At 44.9% G+C, this 24,182-nt stretch overlaps 1 protein-coding gene across 1 annotated transcript; it reads left to right on the forward strand.

Annotated features, from left to right (window-relative positions):
* Positions 1-631: 631 nt before the first annotated feature.
* zfand4 (zinc finger, AN1-type domain 4) lies at positions 632-23,847 on the forward strand. Its single transcript, XM_063192151.1, has 10 exons — positions 632-843; positions 2,771-3,148; positions 8,595-8,670; positions 9,253-9,320; positions 9,625-9,811; positions 11,632-11,779; positions 15,050-16,585; positions 19,592-19,643; positions 22,941-23,058; positions 23,582-23,847. Exons 2-10 carry the CDS (start codon positions 2,965-2,967, stop codon positions 23,715-23,717), a joined length of 2,505 nt encoding a protein of 834 aa, XP_063048221.1. The 5' UTR covers positions 632-843; positions 2,771-2,964; the 3' UTR covers positions 23,718-23,847.
* Positions 23,848-24,182: the final 335 nt, after the last annotated feature.

Raw genomic sequence — 24,182 nt, forward strand, 5'->3', positions numbered from 1 at the left:
ACAGCTCCTAGTATTAGTATTTCATTGTGATTGGGAAGTTTCCAGGAGAAAATGTACAGACAATGCATTTCTTTTCTTTTCTTAAAAAAAAAAAAAAAAGCACAGGGTTACACAGTGTTGCAACCGATTGCAACAGGGGAAAGTGTTGCTGGGGTAGAAGAACATTGAAGTTGTTGCATGGACATCTAAAACTGCTGTGTCTGAACACTAGTGAAAAGGGAAGGGTTATGGCATTGTTCTCAAGATCCTGACTGGTATCAAAGTTTGTGCCCTTTGGGAAGAAAATACCACACTGTATTTGTTGTAAAAGCCAGTGTATCTAATGTGTGATTTGCACATTCGTTGGCATTGTTGAATATGTCAGTAGGAGAATCACCTGCCCTAAGAACCCACTGTATGTGCTATTGTTTGGACCATCAAAAAAAAAAAAAAAGAATGGGTTGGTCACATGTGAATTGTTGTTGGAGACAGATAACATCCGGGCATGAAGAGAAGGAAGGTTCCTCTCTTTTTGGAAACCCGCCTCCCCGTGCCTTCCATTGGACCACACCAGCTTTTCTTCGCTTTGATGAATGACGTCATAGGTGCACTGACTTGCCAATCAAAGAATGTCACAATGGGCTTTCTTGGCCTGATGCCTGTGTTGTAGGGGAGGTGTAACTTGTCAAAGGTTTGTCGATGGACATAGTAAGAGGATCTACTGGATCAAAGCATGATCTTCTGGACATGCAACATTTTCAAACGTGGTTTAAAAATTAATTGCATTTCATCAAAAGCGCTTTTAAGGAGCACAGAAGGCAAACCCACGACTGGACCAGGCTGCGACTTGATACCACTGGCGAGGTATTGTTAGCTCTGTGTTTGCTAGCCAGCCTAGCTTGTTACCTTGCATTACAACGCTAAATATCTAACGGTGGCGTTGAGATTGCATGCAGAATGTCTGTCTGCTTTTTGCTGCATGCCGAAATGTTATCGTTTTGTCTTTGAGGTCTTCTGGGCTGATGTCTAACGGAACCATAATTGGGAGTGCCGCTGGAATGACACTAGCTAGCAAGTATCAAGCCCTACCAGTCTGTGATATTTTTTTCCTCCAGCCATTTAGTCATTACTGGTGATGGCCTGATGATGCTATTGTCTGGAACGTGCGTGCACCTGTACATACGATTATGTACTGGAGCAACCATTGCGTTATTGGAATAGATCAGAACATAATTAAAAAATACTACACTCCCTCTTACCTGCCTTACTAACAACTTGTGCATGCATTCTGGGCTGGGCCTGTGGTCCCTCTTCTGTAGGTGTATTGAGTTAATGGTCTCAGGCACATGAGAATATGGTATGCCAATGAGTATGTTAAGTGGATACTTGATAGCATTCTTTACACAAATTCATGCTTTGCTTACATACCTCTTGGGTTTTCACGTTTGTCAACGTGAAATATTGCACAGTGATTTGCTTTCATGGTATGTAGATAAAGGAACTGTATGTAGTCATTGGGTGTAGAACACAAATTATGGTGCACTTTCCAATCCACACAGTGGTTCCCAAACTTTTTCTACAGGGGAAACCCTTTTTAAATCCATGGATAGTTTTGCAACCTCTCAATATTTTCGTGGATATTTCGTGGATTTATTGTTGGTTAATGTATACATGCCTGTGAGTTTTATGCCAACCTTCCCTTCTCTCCTCAACCCCCACTTTCAAACTTCTGATTAGAAGTGTAATGTGAGGTGTAATCGTTGTATCCCACCTTAGGGCATTATCTTTTTGTGTGAACAATGGTTTTACTAAAAAGACAAAGCGCTCACTCTGTTAAGACACCATGATAGTAAGGTGCTGGACACCTTGGCCACTACAATGCTGTGATGGATTTACGTAACAGTCACTGGGGTTAAGTCTACCTACTGTCATGCTCCTCCTGGTTAGAGTTTCATTTGTGGTTGAGTATTATGTCATTGGCTCGCCACGGCTTCAGCTAAGTGTCAATTATGCAGTACAAATTATTCAATAAGATAGAGAGGTGGATAGATGAAACACAGATGCCCAGATGAGATGAAGATTTAGAGACGGTCTAAAAAATAATAATTCCATTTAGTCTCACTTCAAAACCAAGATCTTCAGAAGTCCTCTACCTGAGAGCATAAGACTTGTTATTATGACAGTTGGGCTTATCCTCTAAGCAACTTTTATATACAGTACAGTATTACATTACAATACAGTATTATGATGGTCTGTAATGGTCCCAATATAATAGTCCCAATCCTCATTATGTGAACTGTTTAAAAATGCACATGCAACATAAATCTGTTATTGAAACAGCCTGTAGTTTTCAGTGGAGTGACTTTCACACATGCATATCAACACAACGGACAACACATCAAAAAAACAACTGTTAGTTGTTGTTTACATGCATTTAATGAATTGGATAACGAGTCTGTCGGTTGCACGTGTTCCACTCAAGTGTGCGACACTAAACTGAATTTCGAAGCTTGTGATGAGCTGCTTACTATTCTAGAATGTCACTAACCCGATAATAACCCGTTAAAATTGTTAACATGTCTTGAGAAATCAGTTTAGCCAAAAAGAACTACCCATATGAAATGGATTTCTCATAAACCAATTACTGCAATAAACTGATTATTACAAACTGTTTATTCAGTTTATATGAGCACTTGAATAAACCGTTTACTCCTAAACCCTGATTATAAACTGTTTATTGATGTGCATATAAACATGCTCAATTGTTTCTCATCTCTCTCCCCTGCCTTAGGTCTGCCACATGATGCTCATCTTCCCGCATGGCACTGATGAGCATCGGGGGCCTTCTCTGTCATCCGAGGCCAGAAGTAGCCTCCTCCAGTGCTGGTTGGTGGTCGTCTCCTCCTGCTAGTGGGTGCACCTCCTCCACTCCACTCCTCCTCTCCCTCTCCGCTCCCTCTCCCTCTCCTTCTCCTCTGAGCCGTCATGGCTCATAGGAAGGAGCCGCCCTTCTTCAACAATGACCACCTGAGCACCGTGCCTTACAAGCTGGCCTTCTACGAGACCATGGAGCTCTTCATCGAGACGCTGACCGGCACCTGCTTCGAGCTGCGCGTCTCGCCCTTCGAGACGGTCATATCCGTGAAGGCAAAGATTCAAAGGCTTGAAGGTAACATTCTATTCGCTTAACAGATTTTTTTTGCTTTTGTTCGTTTGTTCGCTCGTTCGCGATGCTGCAGGCAGTGGCAATCTGCGCAGCACACATGCATGCGCTCTGTTAAATTCAAATGCATTCTGGTTAGTAATTCTTCATTTCATACCAGAATGTGTTGTGATTGCGAAGTGTGCCCAAAGGTTGCCGGTACGACTCCCAACCCGCCAGGTTGGTGGGGGAAGTAATTAACCAGTGCTCTCCCCCATCCTCCTCCATGACTGAGGTACCCTGAGCATGGTACCGTCCTGCCGCACTGCTGCCTTGGGGTGCCATTTGGGGCTACCCCCTTGCACGGGTGACTGAGTCATAAATGCAGTCTCGTTGTGTGCAGTGTTCACGTGTGTGCTGCGGAGTGTTCTGTCAAAATGACAATGGGAGTTGGACTTTCCCATTTGGACTTTCGGCTTTCAAATGATGTACATATTTGAAGCTTCCAGCTTGTGATAAACCAAAGTAAGTATGAAGCCCAAAAATGAAATAACGGTCAGCCTTTGTCTACCTTAAGCACCTTATTGGATCCTGGCCAGTTCCTTGTCATCAAAGAGGGACACTACAATGCTTAAATAAATAAACAGAAACTGTCCTCAAAGGCCCGCTCAGTGTGTGTGTGTGTGTAATGGCCTATAAAAATGAAAGACTGTGCTATCAATTGCCCTAGCAGCGGCGGCTTCCAGTTTCCAAGGTGTGCGTACTTTAGAGGAAGATGAAGTGGCATAGGGGAAAGAGAGACGTTCAATAGCAGGGACAATTGTCTCAGAGTATTTGCCATTGTCTCCTTTGAAATGTTCTCCTTCCTCGCTGTGTAATTCAAACTGGCTGGACACAGCAATGCCACTTACTGTGTTGGATGTTTTTTTCTCTGCAAAGGGCCCAATCTGTAGAACAAAAATAAAAAACAAAAACTAAATAATGTAGATGGATGTGAATGGGCTGCTGTTACAACCACTTTGAAACCCTTCCTCCATTTTTTTGTCAATACGGGCTGGATGGGACAAATTGACTTTACATTGCGTGATGAACATGGTGTGGAAAGAGACATGACAGCTTGGAGACAGGACATCAGTAAGCCAAATTCAAATGGGAGTTATGGCTGCAACATGATCTCTCAGAATTCTGTGGAATGGACACGGATCTTTGGAACAAGGGGCGTTGGCAGGCTTATGATGAGGTCAACGGGGCGTTGGAAGGTTTATGATAAGGTGAAGGGGGCATAATTCATTTTGAGGTCCACTGGTCTAGTAGAACCTCAAGAGGAGGATTAAGTAGGGTACGACGAGTACAATTTTTTAGCTTATCGTAGTTAAGGAGCTGAAATACAGAATATGACAGGTGCCGCCCTGACACCCTTGAGCATTTTTTAAAATGAGAAATGACAAAATAAGGCACGCCCACTTTAACACCATAGAAAATCGGCTTTAGAAAATACTTTTCTACTGAAAACATGCCATGATTGGTATCAAATTAAACCTTGATGTACAGAAATCAGATGTGGTAATGAAACAAATGAACTCCATAGCCCATATAGATAAAAAATAAGCCATTTTTGTGTAACCTGGTTATCGCAACAGCAAAGCTGTTTTCATGTAGTGCTGGTGGAATTCATTTTTGGCTTCCTCGTAAAATGCAGTTGCTGTAACTTTCCGGCTCTGTGCGCATGCTCTACCTCTCTCACTAGACTATTTAATTAGGAGAATAACCAATTTGCTGGCACTGTAAAGCGTGACCAATAAGTGAAACGCCCACTGTATTACTTTACATAGACTGTGTTTACTGCTTGTCTAAGTGCACCTACAATTTGTTTTGTGTGAAATTTGGAAGAGTCTACACATGCTCAGAATGGATTGGACAGGTGACACGAGTTGGGCTCTGACACCAACAACGCTCTGACACCTTAAACCCTGTTGTGACAAAGCCTCTGCTGCTGGCCCTGTTGCTCTGGTGCCACCCAGTCTATGTGCTGTGCAGCTCACTCGCTACCAGTTAAGATGTGGGTCGCTCGCCACGCCACCATGTGGAGTGTGCCAAGCTTTTTTTGGGGGGGGAAATGGCTCTTGTCTGAGCCGTCTGAAAGATGTGCTAAAGAGTCAGTCAGCTAGAGATGGGATTTATGGCTATTTGACGTGATCTGGATTTTTCGGTTGTTGTTGTTGGGTTTTTTTTTTGAGTAGTTACGTATGTGCAGGAAAATGGATAAAGAAACGTCTCCCCAGCTGTGACTAGGTTGCCATCCTCCATGTCTAGGAGCTGTTTGAAATAATCGTTTTGCTTTTGAATGTCACAGCAACCCTACAGTGACCTGGCTAGACGACATGGAAGTGGGTCAGTGTTATTATATTCAGCTGATCCTCTGGCTGCCCACCCCACCCCACCCCCCGTTTTCCAGCCTTACGTGTGTAGGCCTCCAACGTGGTGGTGATGTACGTAGATCATGTTGTGGTTGCCTTTAGGCTACTTTTCTCTTCAACAGCAGTTGTAGATGAAATGTTAATGATTATTATTGTTTTAAGAAACAAGCATCCCATATCTAAAGCATCAGTTTAAAAACAGCAGGTGCTGGCTGGCTAGCTGACTGGCTGCGGCGCGCGATCGTCACCCTGTCTGTCCTTGTTTCAAAGCCTGACAATAACCCAGCTCAGGTCACCCTGCCAAAGGGATTCATGCCAAGAAAAGAGAAAAAAAGCACCTCCCTTGATCACGGCTCGCTAACGTCACCGAATACTAAGAGCTCCAGATAATTATAGGAGCACTGACAGTACCCAAGACTGTGATGCTGTGGGCTGGCTGCTCTGATGCACTGACCTGGCAGAGGGGGAGGCAGGGGGGCATGACTGGGCATGCTTTGGAACAACAGTGCCGTGTCTGAGGTTTCCTTGGCAATGTCTCTGGCTTGGACCCATCATCATTAAAACACCACCTACCCACCACTTCTCATAGTCACAGTCACACTGAGTCTTTTAGTTTGGCCTGCAACGTCATTTCAGATTTAAATTTTGTCCCTCAGAGAACTTGAGTGTGACACCCCTGGTCGAAAGCCTCACTAGGCACTGGAACTGTCTGCTCAGATGCCTGCCTGAAAATCTACAGTATAAAAATTTTCGTTTTTAGGTTATATATATTTTCCTTTTGAGTGTTTTTCATGCTAACATTCAATTTAAATGTGATATTTCCTTAGGGTTTTTTGTTGTTTTTTTTTTGTTGCAATTCTGAGATTTTCCATTTTTTTTGCAACTGTGGTTTTCATACTACAGCGTACACGGTCGCAAGTCTTCTTCACTTGGATTTAAGTGAATCTTTTAAGCTCATTCTTTGGCTGACTCGCAGAGGTGATTAATTAGCCTGCAAATGTTGCCTAGTTCGCCTTTAAAACACCAGCGACCACTCATTGTCAGTCGCAGCCCTGCTCTGTTCATTGTTTTAACATAGAGATGTGTATGGGAAAAGCTGACATACCGTAGTCATGCCCATTTGTCAAGTTAATGCCTGTATCGGTAGTTGCTCTGGGGGGAAAAAAAACATAAATCAAAAACAATCCTCTGCGTTTTTTATTTAAATGGATGCTAACAAAAGGAAATAGAAATGTCATAAATGCCATTGTTTCAGTTCCTGCATTTTTTCAGCTATTGGCAGATATGTACTTTTTAACACCATCAAGGAGAGTCCTATTGATTGTATTTTCTGTAAATGGTTGCTTTTTTTCTATGCCGGAGTGCGAAGGGCATTATGTACAATAGAATGACTATTGTTTCTCAGATGAGTTCAGATCAGATGAGTGCATGTTCTCTCATTTTTAAGGCTGTTTGAAGTCCATTATGGTTTAGGATGCTGTGCTGGATGCAGGGGGAATGACAGAAGCATGCATGCCTCTTCTCTTCTCTTCTCTTCTCTTCTCTTCTCTTCTCTTCTCTTCTCTTCTCTTCTCTTCTCTTCTCTACTCTACTCTACTCTACTCTACTCTACTCTACTCTACTCTACTCTACTCTACTCTACTCTACTCTACTCTACTCTTCTCTTCTCTTCTCTTCTCTTCTCTTCTCTTCTCTTCTCTTCTCTTCTCTTCTCTTCTCTTCTCTTCTCTTCTCTTCTCTTCTCTTCTCTTCTCTTCTCTTCTCTTCTCTTCTCGCCTTGTCAGATTTGCTCAGCCCCTGTCGAGTGGCTTGGCTCCCCGTTGCAGTGGAGCTGGAGTGATTTAGATGCTGGTTGTGAGAGAGAGTAGTAGTAGTGGTGGTGTGTGTGTGGGTGTGTGTGTGTGTGTGTGTGTGTGGAATGGGAGCAATCTCTCTGTCTCTCCTTCCGCCTGGACTTGGCAGACTTTCATGCTCACAGCATCCCTTAAACTCACAGCATCCTCAAATGCTCAGCGTGTCCTCAAACACTCCTTCACAGCTGCCTCAATACTCACAGCACAGCCCCGTAGGTAGACTCTTAAAACAGCATTTTTAATGCTCACAGCCAGACTAGTAGCGTCGGTCTCCGTGACATGACTGAGTCATGATGAGTGAGTGATGTGTGTGCTAACTAACCAACACTAGAGGTAGCTGTCCTGTGCTCCATGATATGCCTGCTCTTGAGGCGGTTGGACTGTAGGGGGAGCAATTGGTTGAGAGAGAGAGAGAGAGAGCTAGAGAGAGCTAGAGAGAGAGAGAGAGAGAGCTAGAGAGAGCACAAGATAGAAAGAGTGGTGTGTGTGCGCGTGTGAGGGGGGGTTCAGAAAAAAAAAAACAGAACAAGGTAAAGAGGGAAGGAGTGCAAAGCTGAGTAGCACCACATGGCCATTGTGATGTGAGGGAGATGTTCCTGAGTACCGTAATTACCGCTGTGCGTCAGGGCTGGCTTGTGAGGCTGGCTGGCTGGCTGGCTGACTGGGGGCTGTGGATATGCTCTAGTTTTGCAGCCATATAGTGACTCAGAAAAGCTTGCCTGCACTGAACAGCAAGGCCGTGCCGTGTGTATGCTTTTCTCAAGGGAGGAAAAATATCCTGTCGGCTTTCTGTCTTTGAAAAATCCTCTCTGTTCAGGTGTTTTCTGTTATTAAAAACCATCTCCATCGTCATCAACCTCTCCTACCATTACGTCCAGGTCACACATCATGTCTGCAGTAGTACACACACACACACACACACACACACACACACACACACACACACACACACACACACACACACACACACACACACACACACACACACACACACACACACACACACACACACACACACACACACACACACACAGACCATTTCTCAGTAATTGGCGTGTACCCATTATTGGAATGAAATGCACTAGCTCTGTTTTTTTCACTCTTTGCCGAAGACTATTGGGCTGGCTATGCTCTCTTCTCTTTGTATTATTATTAAAATTATGGTAATTTTCCCCTTTTGTGTCTTTTTGTCTCTTTTTGAAGGTATCCCAGTTGCTCAGCAACATTTGATCTGGAACAGTCTGGAGCTGGAGGATGAGTACTGCTTGCATGACTATAAGTAGGTGGCAGATTTTTTGTTCGTGTTGCAATTCTTCCTCTGATTTTCTCATCTCTCCGTTCAGGCTTTAAAAAAAAAAGCTATATACTCAGTGCTGCAGAGGCAAGCCCAACACATCTCAGAGGAGATGGAATCTTCTCATCTTTTGAATATGAGAGACATCATTTTTTTTCATTCGCCTCACTGTGTGAATGCAAACCGTGTTTTGCGCACACTGTGTCTACTCTCCCTGGGTTGAACTAGTCATTTTGGTTGTGTAGCCTGTTTAGTCTGTCGCTTTCAGATGGTGAATTTGTCATACATTTTTCTCCCCTCATTTTTCCACATCAAAAGACTAAATGCTTGAGATTTTGGATGTGACTGAGTGCGGGACAGTGCACTGTAGTGCATTTCAAGTTGAAATTACAGCAATTTTGGGGTAGAGTTGGGTGGAGGGGAATTTTTGGTTCCTCCAGCAGTGTATTGAGAGTTTCTTTTTAAAATTCCTAGACAAACACATCATATCAGCTGCATCAGCTGCTTTAGGGAGACTGATGTAAGAATCTTCTCTTCTCTCTGTCTTTTGGGAAAAAAAAAAAACAGCATCGCGGAAGGCTGCACTCTGAAGTTGGTTCTTGCCATGAGAGGAGGCCCCATCAACACGAGAAGAGGTAAGTCAAGTCTGCAAAGAAAATCAATAAATTGCGATGGGAATGAATTTGTCTAGATTCACTCCACTCACCGATCTGTCATCCACATTAGTGTTGGTTCAGATGATAGCCACCTTTCGGGTCTGATAAATCTTTAGATATTCTGGGATGCTCAGTTCATCTGAAAGCCTCCAGTTACAGTGATAATAATAGTAATAAAAAAGCAAACGTGTTGAAAGTGTCGTTGGCCTAAGTAAAGTTGGATAACTTGCTCTGTGGTTATACACTGAAAGCCGTGTGTGTGTATGTGTGTGTGTCTATGCAGTGACTGTGGATAACCCATTGAAGGAAATGGCTGAATATATGGAAGCGAGCCAGGAGGAGGTTTGGGAAAAGGCCGTGCCCAACAAGCAGGTCACCTTCCTGGTGTATCGGGAGGGCGACCAGCTGAACTTCTTCCGGGTGGTGGATCGGGGAGACGGCACGCTCACACCCGTGTCCGAGTCCTTAAGGTTTGCCATCCCTCTCTCCTCTCCAGTGAAGAATGCTGTGAGCCGATGACTGTACATTTTATCAACCTATTTGATGCATTCATTTCAACTGGCTTTTTTTCAACTAGAAGACCGTATTTTGTATTGGACCTGCTAATCAGAAACGCCCATGTATTAGGTCAGGGTATGATGTCAAGTAGGTGTTTCTGATAGGCAGTTCCAACCAGGAAATCCAGTGTTATAGTTGTGAATGGATTATTGATTTTTTTTTCAATTCTGGTTTTATGGACACCAAGATTCCATTCTGTTCAGTTTATCATTTGTTGGAGAAGCATGAGACATTACTTGCTGAAATATTGTTCCGTCGCTGTTGCTGACGTTGACATTGCAAATTGAAAACTGATGTTGTTCAATTAACCTTTATTGTTATATCACAAACGCACAACCTCTTCAATTCAATGGGTTGGCAGTCCTTCATAGGACCTTCACAGAAGAGCGTGAGCATCAAAACTGAAAATAGAAACGGGGTGTGCGAGCAACACAGGTGCCTTCAAAACATCCATGTGCATTGCTGAGAGCAAAGCTGTTTTGCATTGCCTTCAGTAAAGAAGTCAGGACACAGCATTTCAAAATGTGATTAATATTAATGCTCACTGGTGTTGCATACAGTGGCGTTACTTTATAAGATTACCGTTGGAGAGTCTCGGAACACCTGTGTTAACCTCTGATAACACCTTTGTGTTATCTGACATTTTTCTTTAAATTTTTTCCTTTATTATTTGTTTTTTTTTTCTTTTATGAAATTCACCTCAAAGATTTCACCACAGAAACATGTTTGTTTCTAATGAAGTCCAGTACAAACTGCAGTCCCCAAACTGAAAACATAGTTCAATAATTAAATTATTTGTTCAGTACAGAGATTGACAAAATATATAACATCCCATAGTGATTCATGATGAGGGGAACACATGGTGAGGGTACATGTTAGCGTCACGACTAGCACAAGGCAAGTGTGATGAAACCTACATTAGCACAGTGCTTTGAACTGGATGATGCAGAGAATTTGACTGTATTCATACAGTACGCTTGACCTCAAAGAAGGTAGAACTGAAAGCAGAGCATTGAAAAGAAGTGAGCTCTCTCCATCAAGGTCATCTCTCATATCTCACACAATGTTAGCAAGGTGAAATCAAATTTGTTCAGTCGCCCATTGATTAGCACATTTATGATATAAAAGCCTGTTAAACGTTAAGCATTTAAGATTCCAATGATGATTCAGGCTAAGTGTTTTTTTGTGTGTGTCTGTACTCTCACGTACAGACAAAAAAAACCCTCAAACAAGCCTCCTGTATAAACAGAGCTTTCTTAGAAGACTTAATAGCAAAACGACTGTCAAACATTTGCGAGCCAGCAGGAGGCTTCAGTAGGTGTGAAAAACGCAGCCTGTTAAAATCGCATCCAAGACCACATGACTCTCACTTCCCCCCTCGGCTGTATCCTCTTTACACCCGTTCGTGTTTCTCAAGCTGTACTGCCAACATTTTTAGAGTCACTCTCAAATTCATATTTAGAAAAAGAGAGGGAAATATGTATGTGTTTTGCAACCCTCCAAGTGCAATTTTGATGAGTTTACAAAAATGGCTGTATTTCTATAGATTTCGTAACTTATAAATCAGGCCATCTCATTTTGTTTGGGCTTGATTTGTAATTGATGATAACATGTAAATGGCTTTTCATTGCGATTACTCTGGAAAATCGCCATTTAGAAATACATTTTTTAACCGATTTTTGTCATGGCTTTTAGAGGGGTTTGCATCTGATCTCTTCCTGTCTTATTTTAGTGGTGGCTCTGTGTACAATGTGTATGCTGAGGAAGATGAGGAGGCCGAGGGCATAGCCATGGGGCAGCAGGCTCTGGAGAACTCCATCACCATGACCAAGATGAAGCTCCTGAAGGCCAAGATGGAGAACATGAACCTCAGCAAGAAGGTAGGGTGGACAACACCAACGTCAAGTACTAACCACAAGGGACTGTCCAACCTTGCACAGATTAGTTTATGTCCACACTGGATCTATAGATTCTAACTGACCTTCAGCTGGCACATGGTAATTGTCCCACCCTTACCTCTCCCTACACCTCCATTCATGGCTGAGGTGCCCTCGAGCACTGCTCCAGGGAGGACTTAAACCAATACCCTGTAAAATAACTATCCTGTAAAATAATCTTTGCATTGTTTTGGAGCCGCAGTCCTAGAGGAGGCTGGCAAGCCAGAGTCTAGCATGGAAAGTATACACTGTGTGCAGAATTATTAGGCAAACATGTTTTTTGACCATATTGTCCATTATATGCATATTTTCCGCCACCAACCTCTATGGACATGAACACCTATTGGATTTAAGCATTCCAGGTCATGCATATTTGTATATTAAGAGATGGCGTGATCGAAGGAGCCCAATACCCTATATCAGGTGTGCATAATTATTAGGCAACTTTGTTTTCCTCTGGGAAAATAGGCCACAAAAGAGACCTAACAAACTCTGAAAAGTCTATAAACAATTTTGAAGTCTTCCAGAGGGATGTGGCTGTCTTGAAATTGCCCAGATATTGGTCATATCCATCTAATGCACCGTTACGAAGCCATCATTGTCACATGCATTGTGCTCACAAAGTAACTGCCGGATTGAGAAGAATTGAAGGTCAAACTACCACAAAATTATTACCCTGCAGTGCTGTTATATTCCAGAACTGAAACCTACATCGAGTGTCCAGAAGAACATTGTATTCAGCACTCAGAGACATGACCAAGGTAAAACAGGTTGAAACCTGAAGACCACTCAACAAGAAACGTAAGTCAAGACTGGGTCAAGAAAGGTCTTTAGACAATTTTGTCAATGGTTTTATGAACTTGTGAAAGTGACTGTTAATGGACCAGATCGATGAGCCCATGGCTAGATCGGTAATGTGCACACTCAGATGAGTTCCTGAGTTCTACTCAAATGCCAGCAGAATACTGCATAAATACCATTGTCTTCTTGAAAGTTGCAAACTTTTCCCTCACAGATCCAGCTATGGGCTCATCCACCCTGTCTGTCAATAGTCACTTTCACCAGTCCATAATACATTTGAAAACTCTGTCCTAGGGTATTTCTTGACCCAGTCTTGACTTAATTAACTTGTTAAATGGTTGTCTGGTGTCATCCCTTCTTACCTTTGCTATGTCTCTGAGTGCTCAACAATCTGTTCTTCTGGACACCTGATGTAAGTTTGCATTCTGGAATATGATAGCACTGCAGGGTAATACTTTTCTTGTAGTTTCACCTTAAATTCTTCTCATTTTATGGCAGTGACATTTCATGTGAGACTGATGACTTTGTAACGGTGCATTTGATACTTCTGTGCTAACGTGACCAACGTCTTGCCAATTTCAAGAGACCCACATCCCCCCGGAAGACTTCAAAATTGTTCATAGACTTTTCAAAATTTGTTAGATCTATTTTGTGGCCCATTTTCCCAGAAGAAAGCAAAGTTGCCTAATAATTATGCACACCAGATATTGGGTGTTGGGCTCCTTTTATCACACCCCATCTTATTACACACATATGCATGTTCTGGAATGCTTAAATCCAATAGGTTTTCATGTTCATAAAGGTTGATGGCGGAAAATACACATAAAATGTACAATATGGTCAAAAAACATGTTCGCCTAATAATTCTGCACACAGTATAGTCTGGAACTGAACTGACGAAACCGTGGAACCAACCGCTGGCGTCTTCACACCTTAGACATGCATGGTTTAAAACTGATCAGCGAAATCACCATGCTAATCCCTCCCTAATGAGTCACAACTGAGATTCAAACAGAATACATATTCTTGCACACAGACAAAGTGTCTTGCTTGAAGGATGGGCTTTTGTGGCCCTGTTGGATCTCCGATTGTGCAGTACCAAAGCAATGCGACATGCAAAAATATTTTCAGCTGCTAGGCGGGTTGGTCTAGTATACTTGGCTAGTCCTGAAGGCCCAATTCAAAGATCCATGGTTTAGTAACACACCTCTGAAAAGGTGTAAACCTCATGGAGGCAGAGCCATATGTCTTTGGTTTTATTAGGGCGAAGTGCAAGAATCCTTCTGTTAGGATGTTCACCATTTGCCCCGAGAGTTGGCATATACATGGCTGGATAAGTGGCTACACCTGTTTCCTGGAATACCACTCTATTCTTTGTGTTGTTGGTTTTTTGTTCCCCTTTCTTTTTTGCTTTGTTTTCTGTGTACAGTACAATCTCAGTGTTAACAAACAAACTAGCCGAACTAAAGGACTGAAGTGTCTTATCAGCGGAGCTGTAATTCAGAAACAGCACTCGAGGCAGATAAAGGGGCCATTTGTCTCGTCAGTCGCTCCCATACTCCGCGTATCTAATTAAATTTGCTACAAGAAGCCATTCAGACGTTGCAGATGTTTGCTGTCTCGTGCCGCTTGTTCCGAGTTTCCTCGGTTCAAGTTTCTGCCTTCTTTCTGCCAGGATTGCCAGCCAGGGAAACAAAATTCCAGATCGCGGACACAACGGGCTAATCACCCATACTGTAGTAGTAGGCCGCCCATTTCTGGATCAGTGTCACAGATCAGCCGCAGCGGCAACAACAGTCTGGCTTGCAGACATTACAACCCCAGAGCTGCGTGATATTCAGTCTAGCCATGTTCTGGTAAATGGGCTGATGGTAATTGGCACAGATCTGCTTCTGTCTGTTAGATGAGTTGTCTGCTAGAGGACATGCAGTATGTTGTGAAAGCAGCCGTCTATAAGCATCAAGTAGAAGTAGGTGATTGTGTTATCGAACTACAGTTGAATCAAGTCGCCCATAGGTGTCCATAGTTGCCCATAGATGTCTCAAAGCTCCTTATTTTTTTTTATCCCTTTCATCAACACTGGATGAATTTGGTTGTTAAATGTCAGTGTCCACACACCGAGAAAATGTATAATTATTCAACATGCACACAAATGGGCATTACTATTCCCACCTGTAGTGTCGATTGATGCGATTTTCAATGTACCAGCACTGTCAGAAATGAGAGCGTGTGGAGCAGTGTAATTACATGCGCATATGTGCAAGTATGCAGAAAACAAACAACATGTTAATCGGAAATTTGCATGACTGATGCATATTTTCAAGCTAATGCCAGGAGTTCTTGTTGTCATGTCATCTGTATTTCTTTTTCATTGAATGGCTGCCTTCTCCATCTTCCACATTCTCGACCCAGCCTAAGAAGAGTGCTAAGCTGAAACCCAGACCTCCTGTTGGGCCCCGAGCCTGCAGCAGCAGCAGCAGTAGCACCCTGATGGCCCCTGGTCGTCACCACCATCACCACCGCCTGCTCAGGGTCCATCCTCCACAAGGTGGCCAATTGCACGCCCACGCCCACACCACCACAACGCATCTACCTCCAATCGAAATCCAGCAGCAGCAGCAGCAACTCTCCGACCCCGCAGCAGGCTGCTCCAGCCACACTGCCTTGTCCTCCTCCCGCCTCCTCGACCGTGCCTCAGCCAGCCAGGCGGCGCCGCCCCTGCCCCCGCCCCTCTTCCACCACAGCTACGCGCTACCGGCCGGCGGAGACAAGCCGTGGGAATACCCCGTCAGTAAAAAACTCCGGCCCCCTCCCAAAGTGTCTCGGCTGGAGGTGGCTGGGGGATCCAGGCTGTTGACGACGGGCTGCGTGTATCCTCCCCCGCTGTCCGTGTGCGCCAGCGGTAGAGGCAGCAAAGCACAGCCGGAACATGGCCACCCCATGGACGCCTCGGAGCTCAGCAGTGGCGCTGGCACGGCCTCCAGACTCCTGACCGATTCGGCGGCTGCTCTGCCCGAGAAGGCGAAGCTTCTCCCCCTGAGCGAGCTGCTCCATGAGCCCCTCAGCCTGGAGCTTCCAGGGCACAAGGAGGGTGGCGCAGCTATGGTGGACACTCTTGGGGCTGTGGCAGCCGAGCACCTCCCCAGCACCACCACCACCGCCCCTTTACTCTCCCAGGCCATGGGCCCCAGCTCCAGCTCCGTAGGTGCTAGCTGGGCAATCGGGACCGAGCAGGTGACGTCCAACGGGGGGCGGTTGGGTTCGCTGCACCTAGCTACAGAGCCAGCGCCTTCCTCCTTCTCCTCTTCTTCCTCTGGATCCTCGTCCTCGGCATCGTCCTCCTCTGGCTCGTCCTCCTCCTGCTCCCCGTCCAGCCAGCGCCTCCTCCAGCCTTTCGAGTTCACTGGAGCCTCTCCTCTCCAGCGCTCCAGCCCCCCGCACTGTCGGCTGGCTCCAGATGACCGCAGTCCCCTGGGCTTGGGCTTGCCCGTGCCCCTGCCGGTGGCCCATGCCCCCTCCACCACCACCGCCACTGCCCATGGCAAGCGGCCCGGCGGGCTGTCCCGCAGCGAGGCCAGAGACATCACCAAGATGGCCAACAAGGCCGCTAAGGAGCCAATGGGCTCTCTGAGCAGTGCCGAGCTGCTGGCCTCTCTGGCGCGCCAGGGAGGAGGAGGAGGAGGAGGAGTAGGGGCCGGCAGGGAGGCTCCCTCGGGGCCAGGAGGGCTGCTGCCGCCACCGCCACTGCCGCCGCCGCCGGGCTCTGGGTGTCCCCGCATGCTGGAGCGTCTGGAGCGCATCTGCAGCCCTGACCCCCTGCTGCAGGCGCGACTGCAGGCCAGTCTCCAGGAGCTGCACCAGGACCTGCTGAGACGCATCTGCCCCATGCAGCAGCTGCAGCAGCACCGCGCGGCCACGCACGCGCACGCACACGTCTCCTCCCTACAGGTGAGTCTCACAGGAAGGACGGGACGGGACAGGGCTAGGTGAGGTCAGGACAGGTAATGGCTGCCGAGAACCTAAACAGTTACTAGTCTGTGGGCTACGGTAAATGGCCCATAGCACTGCAGGGAACCCAGAATAGTGAATAGTTTAGTAGTGAATGGCTGGACAGGTGAGTCCAGCTAGACAGGACAGGTCACGTCGAGGTCACGTCAGATCAGGTCAGGTGAGATCAGGGCTGCCGAGAACCTAAACTATTTACTATTCTGGAGTAACTGTCTGTGTGAGTTCCATTACCAGGGCCAAGAAAACACACACACGCACACACGCACGCAACCACGCACCCACGCATCACACCAATGCAGAGTAATTAGTCTGCACACGGATAAACACTGATAGACAGGTGAAAACATTAGCATGGTGTTTTGAACACATTGTCCAAACAATGCACTGTGATGAAGGACGACATGTCTGAAACGCTGTGCTAATAAACTCACATTTGGGAGTGTTCATCTGTGTGCAGAACTCTGTCCATCAGGGGAGTCCAACTGGGCAGGACCGACTCCTTCAGCGCATGGCAGGGCAGGGGCCTCTACTGCAAAGCTGGTTCAGGATAAGTTTAGGTTAAGTTAAGAGGTAAATCATCTAATAGAAGAGCCTGGAGTCCTCATTTTCTTACAAAAAGTCCAACAGGGCAGGACTGGACCGACTCGTTCAGCGTATGGCAGGGCAGGTCTGGGCTGCTGAGAATCCAGATTTGCGATTTAGTGGAGTGGAGTGATTATTAGATTAGGCATTGTTTCTCTACCAACATTTTCACTCGTTTTTGCTCTTTGCACTCGCTTTTGTGGCTCGTTTGTCCCAGGAGTGCTTAAAATCCCCTCAAAACTTCCCCTTGAACTGGAGTGAGGGTGGGACTGGAGCCCTACTAAGCCCACTCCAAATGAAGTGAAGTGTGAGTGGGCAGAGCCTGAGCAGTAAAGGCTGCCATTTTGGCCCAATGGTTCGGGATATCAAATGATCTAGGACAGGAAAAGTGGCAGGTTCTGGTTGTATGGAAAATGTAGGAGGTCCCCGTACAACAGGGGTAGGAAACAGTTTTCATTCGAGGGGCCACTTCAAATTTTATTAAGTCCTATAAGAGCCGTAGTATGATGAACAACAAATCAGGATTTCCCCCTTGCACTTTAGGCCTTTATTGAAGACCTCACCTTCACTAGGTCCCTTGAGAATACAATTTCCAAGATTTCACAAAACGTGTCATATTTCATGTGAAACTGCATACATTTACCTGGGGCCAGATAAGACGGCCTCAAGGACCGTAAACGGCCTTCGAGACATAGGTTCCCCACCCCTGCCCTACGACCTCATCTTTGGCTGACACATGACGTGCCCTTGAGCAAGGCACCTAATCTCATACTGCTCTGGGGACTGTAACCAATGCTCAGTCGGCTTTGGATAAAAACGCCAGCTAAGCGTAAGGAATATGTACTGTATTGAAGCTATGTGGGGGGTTTGTCCCATGTCATCTCGTCTTTTGTCCTCGAGGGGGGTGGCATTATTGAGTTGGTCTATTCTATTGTATCGTTTTGTTCTTGTAACGGCATCAGACAAAATGGCACGGAACAATTTTCCCGAAAGGACAAATAAATAATCCATCTATGTAATACTGTGTCTGAGTTACGTAAGGAGCCGGCCGTCCTGAGGTGAAGTGAAGTGGGAGAAGTGCAAGGGGACGGCGAGAGAGGGAGGGCTTTCTTGTTGACCTAAATTTTGCATAAACGGAGCGGCGAGGTTTAAAAGTAGCCCTGGCTTTTGTAAATAATGAGTTACTCATTTTTACTGTAAGAACTCCCCTAGGATATGACTATGAATAAATATGCCCAGTTGTTACACACCACACCACACCACACCACACACACACACACACACACACACACACACACACACACACACACACACACACACACACACACACACACACACACACACACACACAGTAGTGTAAATTCTCCTGAACCACAGTTCTCTGGAGAGGGTCCTCTACCTTTTTCGAGCATGTGTCAGTTGTGCTTGGGCTTGATTAATGTCCTCTCCTCTACAGGTATTCGGTACAGAATGTATTGTACAGTAGTATATTATCTGTCTCTGCATGACTGAACTAGTTGAGTCCATACACCATTGGCGTATATATACACACACGTCAGTGGTCCATACTGCATGACCTGATGGCTGAAGATATGCAGCACAGTTTGTGTGACGTGTTACTATATTCAATGTGGAGAAGAGAGATAATGGCAGATGAAGTGACCGGTTCCACGAAGTTAATGGTGAGGCGGAGGCTTAGAACGGAGTTGCCTTTGCCAAGACATTAACTTCGTGGAAACGGTCGACCTCGAAGGCCGTTATCCTGCTTATCTGCCGTTAGGGTAGGGCATTATTTTTAATCTATCACTGTCTGTAAAGTTGTTGGAACCATGACAACTGCACCAGAATCTATTGAGCAAGATAGACGTGTCACTATCGGACGCATGCTACGTGCCTAGAGTCTTTGTTTGGAATGGTGTGATTATTTTATTTTCCATAGATCATGTGCATGATTTTTACAACGTTATCCCTTAAATACCGACATTCCAAATGAAGAGTCTAGCCTCGTCTAATATACACGTCTGATAGACTCCACAGAATTAATGGTCACTTCATCGGCCAATCAGAAAAGAGAATTCCATTGCGAAGGCAGATAATGGATAATAACAGAGATTCTAAGACTATGTCCAATCTCTCTGGTAATAATTCCACTTTCAAATAGTCATATAATCATAATGCCTGTAGGCATAACATATCAGTTATTTTTGTCATGGCACAATTGGCTTTCTTGCCTCAAAGTTGTCTTTGTAGTTCTTGAAATGATTGATCTCTGGACAAGGATGTGAACACTGTGGTTGTGCTTGGCTGAGCATTTCTTTTTTTCCCTTCTCTTTCTTGATTTTCATTATTCACTTTTGCTTTCAGTCACCTAACAGCTTGAGTGCGTCAGGACCCTCGAGCACCATTCGAAGATTAGGTGAGTCACTCACTATTTCAACTTACCTACCTCACCGCAGAGCTCTGCTTGAAAAGAATGTGGTGGGTAAATATCAGGTGTGTGTGTGCGAATGTGTGTGTGTGCGTGTGAGTGCGCGCGTACACACGTGTGTGTGTGTGTGTGTGTGTGTGTGTGTGTGTGTGTGTGTGTGTGTGTGTGTGTGTGTGTGTGTGTGTGTGTGTGTGTGTGTGTGTGTGTGTTTGTGCGTGCGTGCGTGCGTGCGTGCGTGCGTGCGTGTGTGTGTGTGTCTGAGAATAGATAGAGCATACCGCCATCTCCTCTGACATTCCTCGAAGGGTCTAATCTACCACGGTCTATTCTTTAGACATGCGCCTGTGCATGACAAGCATGTTGACTTGCCGCGGCTGTGTTGTGCAAGGCCATAACACCAGATTATTTATCTAACTAGCAAAGTCTCCTCCGAACATTGAAACAGTGAAGTGAAGTACAGTGATTGCCAGTGTGGTCTGGGGCCTCTTGGCTTGTGTTGCTTTGACTGGGGCTAAAGAGGGGGAAGTGGGAGGTGGTGTCCATATCCTTTATTTTAATCAGGACTCACTTGTTTCTCTTTCGTTTCATCCTCATTTGTCTGAGTGTACAGAAGATCATTGGCTCTTTTAATTTGACAATCCTCGTAATTTCATTCTCGAACACCGTAGATTAGGGAAAAACACCTGAAACCTGAAAAGCGAGAGAATTGAACCTCTGAATTCGAGAGAGAGAGAGAGCAGGGTGGCCGCGGGTCCTTAAAAAGTCTTAAAAAGTCTTAAATTTCATTTTCGCCAAATAAGGCCTTGAAAAGTCTTATTTTGTCTTAAATTTTCAACCCAAATGTCTTAAATTTGTGGAGCCTAATTTAGGGAGGAATAATTATGTCAGCCATGTGATGAACTTTGCGACGGAAATCGGGAGTTGTAGCCATGTAGTGTAATTTAGAACGCATTATTGAATTTTATTTAGTGTAAAGTTTCATTGTATATAGTTTTGTGTTTTCAAACGGCTACATTAATGTAAATTACCAATTGGTTTTTGTGCTTCATTTGAACCTGTATATGATCTTGCGAGTTGGTCCTAATTTCATTTGGAAAATGGTATTGAAAAGTCTTAAAATGTCTTAATTTTGACTTGCTAAAACCTGTAAGCGCTGCGAGTTGGTCTTAATTTTATTTGGAAAATGGTATTGAAAAGTCTTAAAATGTCTTAATTTTGACTTGGTCAAACCTGTAGACACCCTGGAGAGAGAATATTGGATGTCTATTTTTTTTAATGTACAAACACCACCACTACTTTGACAAAAGATTTGCCAAGGGAGGTTAGTTGTGCTGATTTCCATCACTACTACAGTAAAGTAGAGTTACTTACTTGCTGTTAAATTGCCTCGCATTTGACTTGTGTGGCAAGTAGGCTTGAATAATGTCTTTTTGGAGGTGGAGAGCAAGAGAGAGAGAGAGAGCGAGATGCAGGGAGAACAGAGGCCCGTGTGGGTCGAGTCGAGCGTGTGGCGGATGAAAGGCAAGCTGACGACCCCGGGGTCAAAGCGGTAGGCAGGGACGGCGAGGCCGCTCGGCGGGAATAAGCTGATGCATGTTGTATGAGGCATGCGGTGCACAGGCCGTGCTTTTAAATATTTACACAGACAAGCGAAACTGTGCAGGAGGAAGTGCACACTAGGACAGAAAACACATGCACACCGGGACTCAGACAGCCTTCTCACGTTCATTGTACACACCAATGCAAAATGGTAATGCAGCTTACTGTACACATGGGCAGATTTTAGTTGAGCCTTGTCACTGGAGGAATGTTGTTAAAGGCTGAGAAAAAATGCAGTCGGAATGAAAGATGGCTACAGTGTGTTCCAACTTGTCTTGAAGCAGGCTTTGGCATCTTGGAGGTATTTCTTTCCGTGTTTACCTCCACCTTACTGTAAATACCCTGCGAGGCTTGACTTCACCATTTGTTTACTCTGCAAATACCCGCTAAATAGTGTGATGTAAAACAAAAACAAAAAAAAAGCTCATCAGCATAACCGTGTCTCATTTCAACCTACTGCAATGTGCGGTAGTATTTTCTTTTTCTCTCTCTCTTGGCCCTGGTGGGTAATGACATGCATGGCAGACTCTGCCTCATCGTAAGTTACCGGTGTGGGCTCGTGTTCCTTTGCTACGCTCCTGCCTGCTGGCCCATATCTCGTTGACAATGTATATCAGGACCGATAGGCCGTCAGCACTCGGAAATCCAATCTCATGGCTCAGTGCCATTCACAGAGCTTCCCTTACCCGTCACGTCACGTCACAGCACCACAGCAGGCCCTTATCTGTCTGTGTTCTGTACTCGCCTTGCCTCGCCTCTCTCTCTCTCTCTCCCTCTCTCTCTCCCTCTCCCTCTCTCTCTCCCTCTCTCTCTCCCTCTGCCTGCCGTCCTTCCGTCCTCCGATTTCTTGTTGTCGATATGCTAAAGCATAGCGTCTACAGGACAGGCTGTCAGAGGAGGCATTCCTGGAAGCTCAGGAACGCCTTTCAATAGAGCTGAAGGAAACGTGTGTTAGAATGGTATTGGGTTTCTCTGCTGTAGTACCAAGGAGCCATCATCATCGAGAACCATGACAGTTCTTGCATAAATCATTCAGCTATCGAACATCATCGGATTATCACTTTTACTGGAATTTGATGTGTCGTCAAAATGCTGCAGTCATCAAGGCTCGTTTACGGCCATTGAAAAAATCGAATGACATGTTCATGTTTACCATGGTCATAGTTCATATTTTTAGCATCACTTAGCAGCCAGATATGTCTGTGTGCTGGCATGGCAAATACCTTCAGCAAAGCATTTCTTAACTTGGCATCTAGTGTATGCTGTTTGGACTGTTTATCACTGTACCACTCAGCAGCAGACAACCATTTAACGATAGAATTGGGACGCATCATCCCTCAGCTTGCAGGTGCATCACAGTGGGACAGACATCACTGGAAAGGAGAGGCTGGAGCACACTGCAGCTTAATTTTCAAGACTTTATTTTGTGCACACACCCGACCAACGTTTCTGGGTGTGTGCACAAAATAAAGTCTTGTAAACTAAGCTGCAGTGTGCTCCAGCCTCTCCCTTTCCAACCATTTGACCATGCCATCAGAGCCAATTGAGATATTGTCCGGCAACATTGCTCAAAAAAAGCCCCATGTGCATCACTCCCTACGTGTCATTCCCATAACAGCACACAGGTGTTTGTGTTTTTATTTGGAAGTTTAAAGGTATTCTTGCTTCTACTTTTCTTTTTTACAGGCACTCCAACATATCACCTCCCGCCGGTAAAGCCCCCGCTGAGCTCTAAGAAGAAAGGCTCAAAGCACTGTTTCTTCTGTGGCAAGAAGACGGGCCTAGCCACCAGCTACGAGTGCAGGTACAATAGTAGCAGATCCCACCGTTACAGTTTATATTCTCAACGGCATACTGAGTACATCATACTCAATATGATCAATTACCATTTTATTCAGGTAATAGACGAGAATGCTCTAAGGGTGGCTAGTTTTAGGGCAGGATGTGCCGAAATTTCCAGAGTACTATGTGGTTGTGAATGTAGCATCAGATGTTAATTAAATTAACAAGAATTGATTCATATACATATAGTATTTGACGTATGTATTACAGTGATGGCTAAGAAGCCTTATTCGGCCAAACACGCTCTTGGAGGGTTCTCGGGATCTAGTTACACTCATGGGAATCAATGATTTGCAATTGGCACATCAAACTGACACACCGTTGTGTAAATCATATTAAGCCAGTTTGAAATTAGAAAACCTTTTTTTCCCCTCATTTTCGTGCCTCACAGAATTTCACGACAGCACAGTATAAGACTACTCTCTGTCTTTGTCTCTCTCTCTCTCTCTCTCTCTCTCTCTCTCTCTCTCTCTCTCTCTCTCTAGGTGTGGCAACAACTTTTGTGCCTCGCACCGTTACGCAGAAGTTCACAACTGCTCGTACGACTATAAGACTGCTGGCCGCCGTTTGCTGCAGGATACCAACCCCATCGTCAGCGCCCCGAAGCTACCCAAGATCTAAGCCGACAGTGAGAGTCGTGCACACTACTTTTCATGGGTTGCCCACAAAACAAAAGGGAGAGAAACAATACAAAAAAGATATACAGAGTAATGAATCATTTCAAAAGAAAATACAAAGAACATGAACTTTATCACCGACGTGTGCTTTTACTTTATCACCATGTTTTTTTTCTCCATAAAGCTGAATTATGTAATCTTATTGTTGTTTTATTATATTAAATTCATGTATTATTATCCCAACCTCTTTGTGTAAATTAAGCTCATCGAACACTCCTCTATACCGATATATTCGCCTTGGAGGTTTCAAAGTAAGCCTGAGTATGAGTAACCAACTTATGGAAAGCTTCAGAGTCAAGTATGGGCTTGTCTGAACACGTCAAGAGTATGCAGTGATTGGTAATCTGGATTCGTTAGTTACAATCCAGTGCCACATATTCCAAGTGACCTGGTTTTACCTGTCCAATTC

The sequence above is a fragment of the Engraulis encrasicolus genome, chromosome 24 (genome assembly GCF_034702125.1).
Source record: "Engraulis encrasicolus isolate BLACKSEA-1 chromosome 24, IST_EnEncr_1.0, whole genome shotgun sequence".
Taxonomy (NCBI): domain Eukaryota; kingdom Metazoa; phylum Chordata; class Actinopteri; order Clupeiformes; family Engraulidae; genus Engraulis; species Engraulis encrasicolus.

What these genes read in the sequence shown, in the direction of transcription:
- zfand4 (XM_063192151.1), top strand. Translation starts at nt 2,965, where the DNA reads ATGGCTCATAGGAAGGAGCCGCCCTTCTTCAACAATGACCACCTGAGC. An exon ending in TACTGCTTGCATGACTATAA is followed by an intron (nt 8,671 to 9,252) that starts GTAGGTGGCAGA and finishes AAAAAAAAACAG; the next exon opens with CATCGCGGAAGGCTGCACTC. An exon ending in GAGCACCATTCGAAGATTAG is followed by an intron (nt 19,644 to 22,940) that starts GTGAGTCACTCA and finishes TCTTTTTTACAG; the next exon opens with GCACTCCAACATATCACCTC.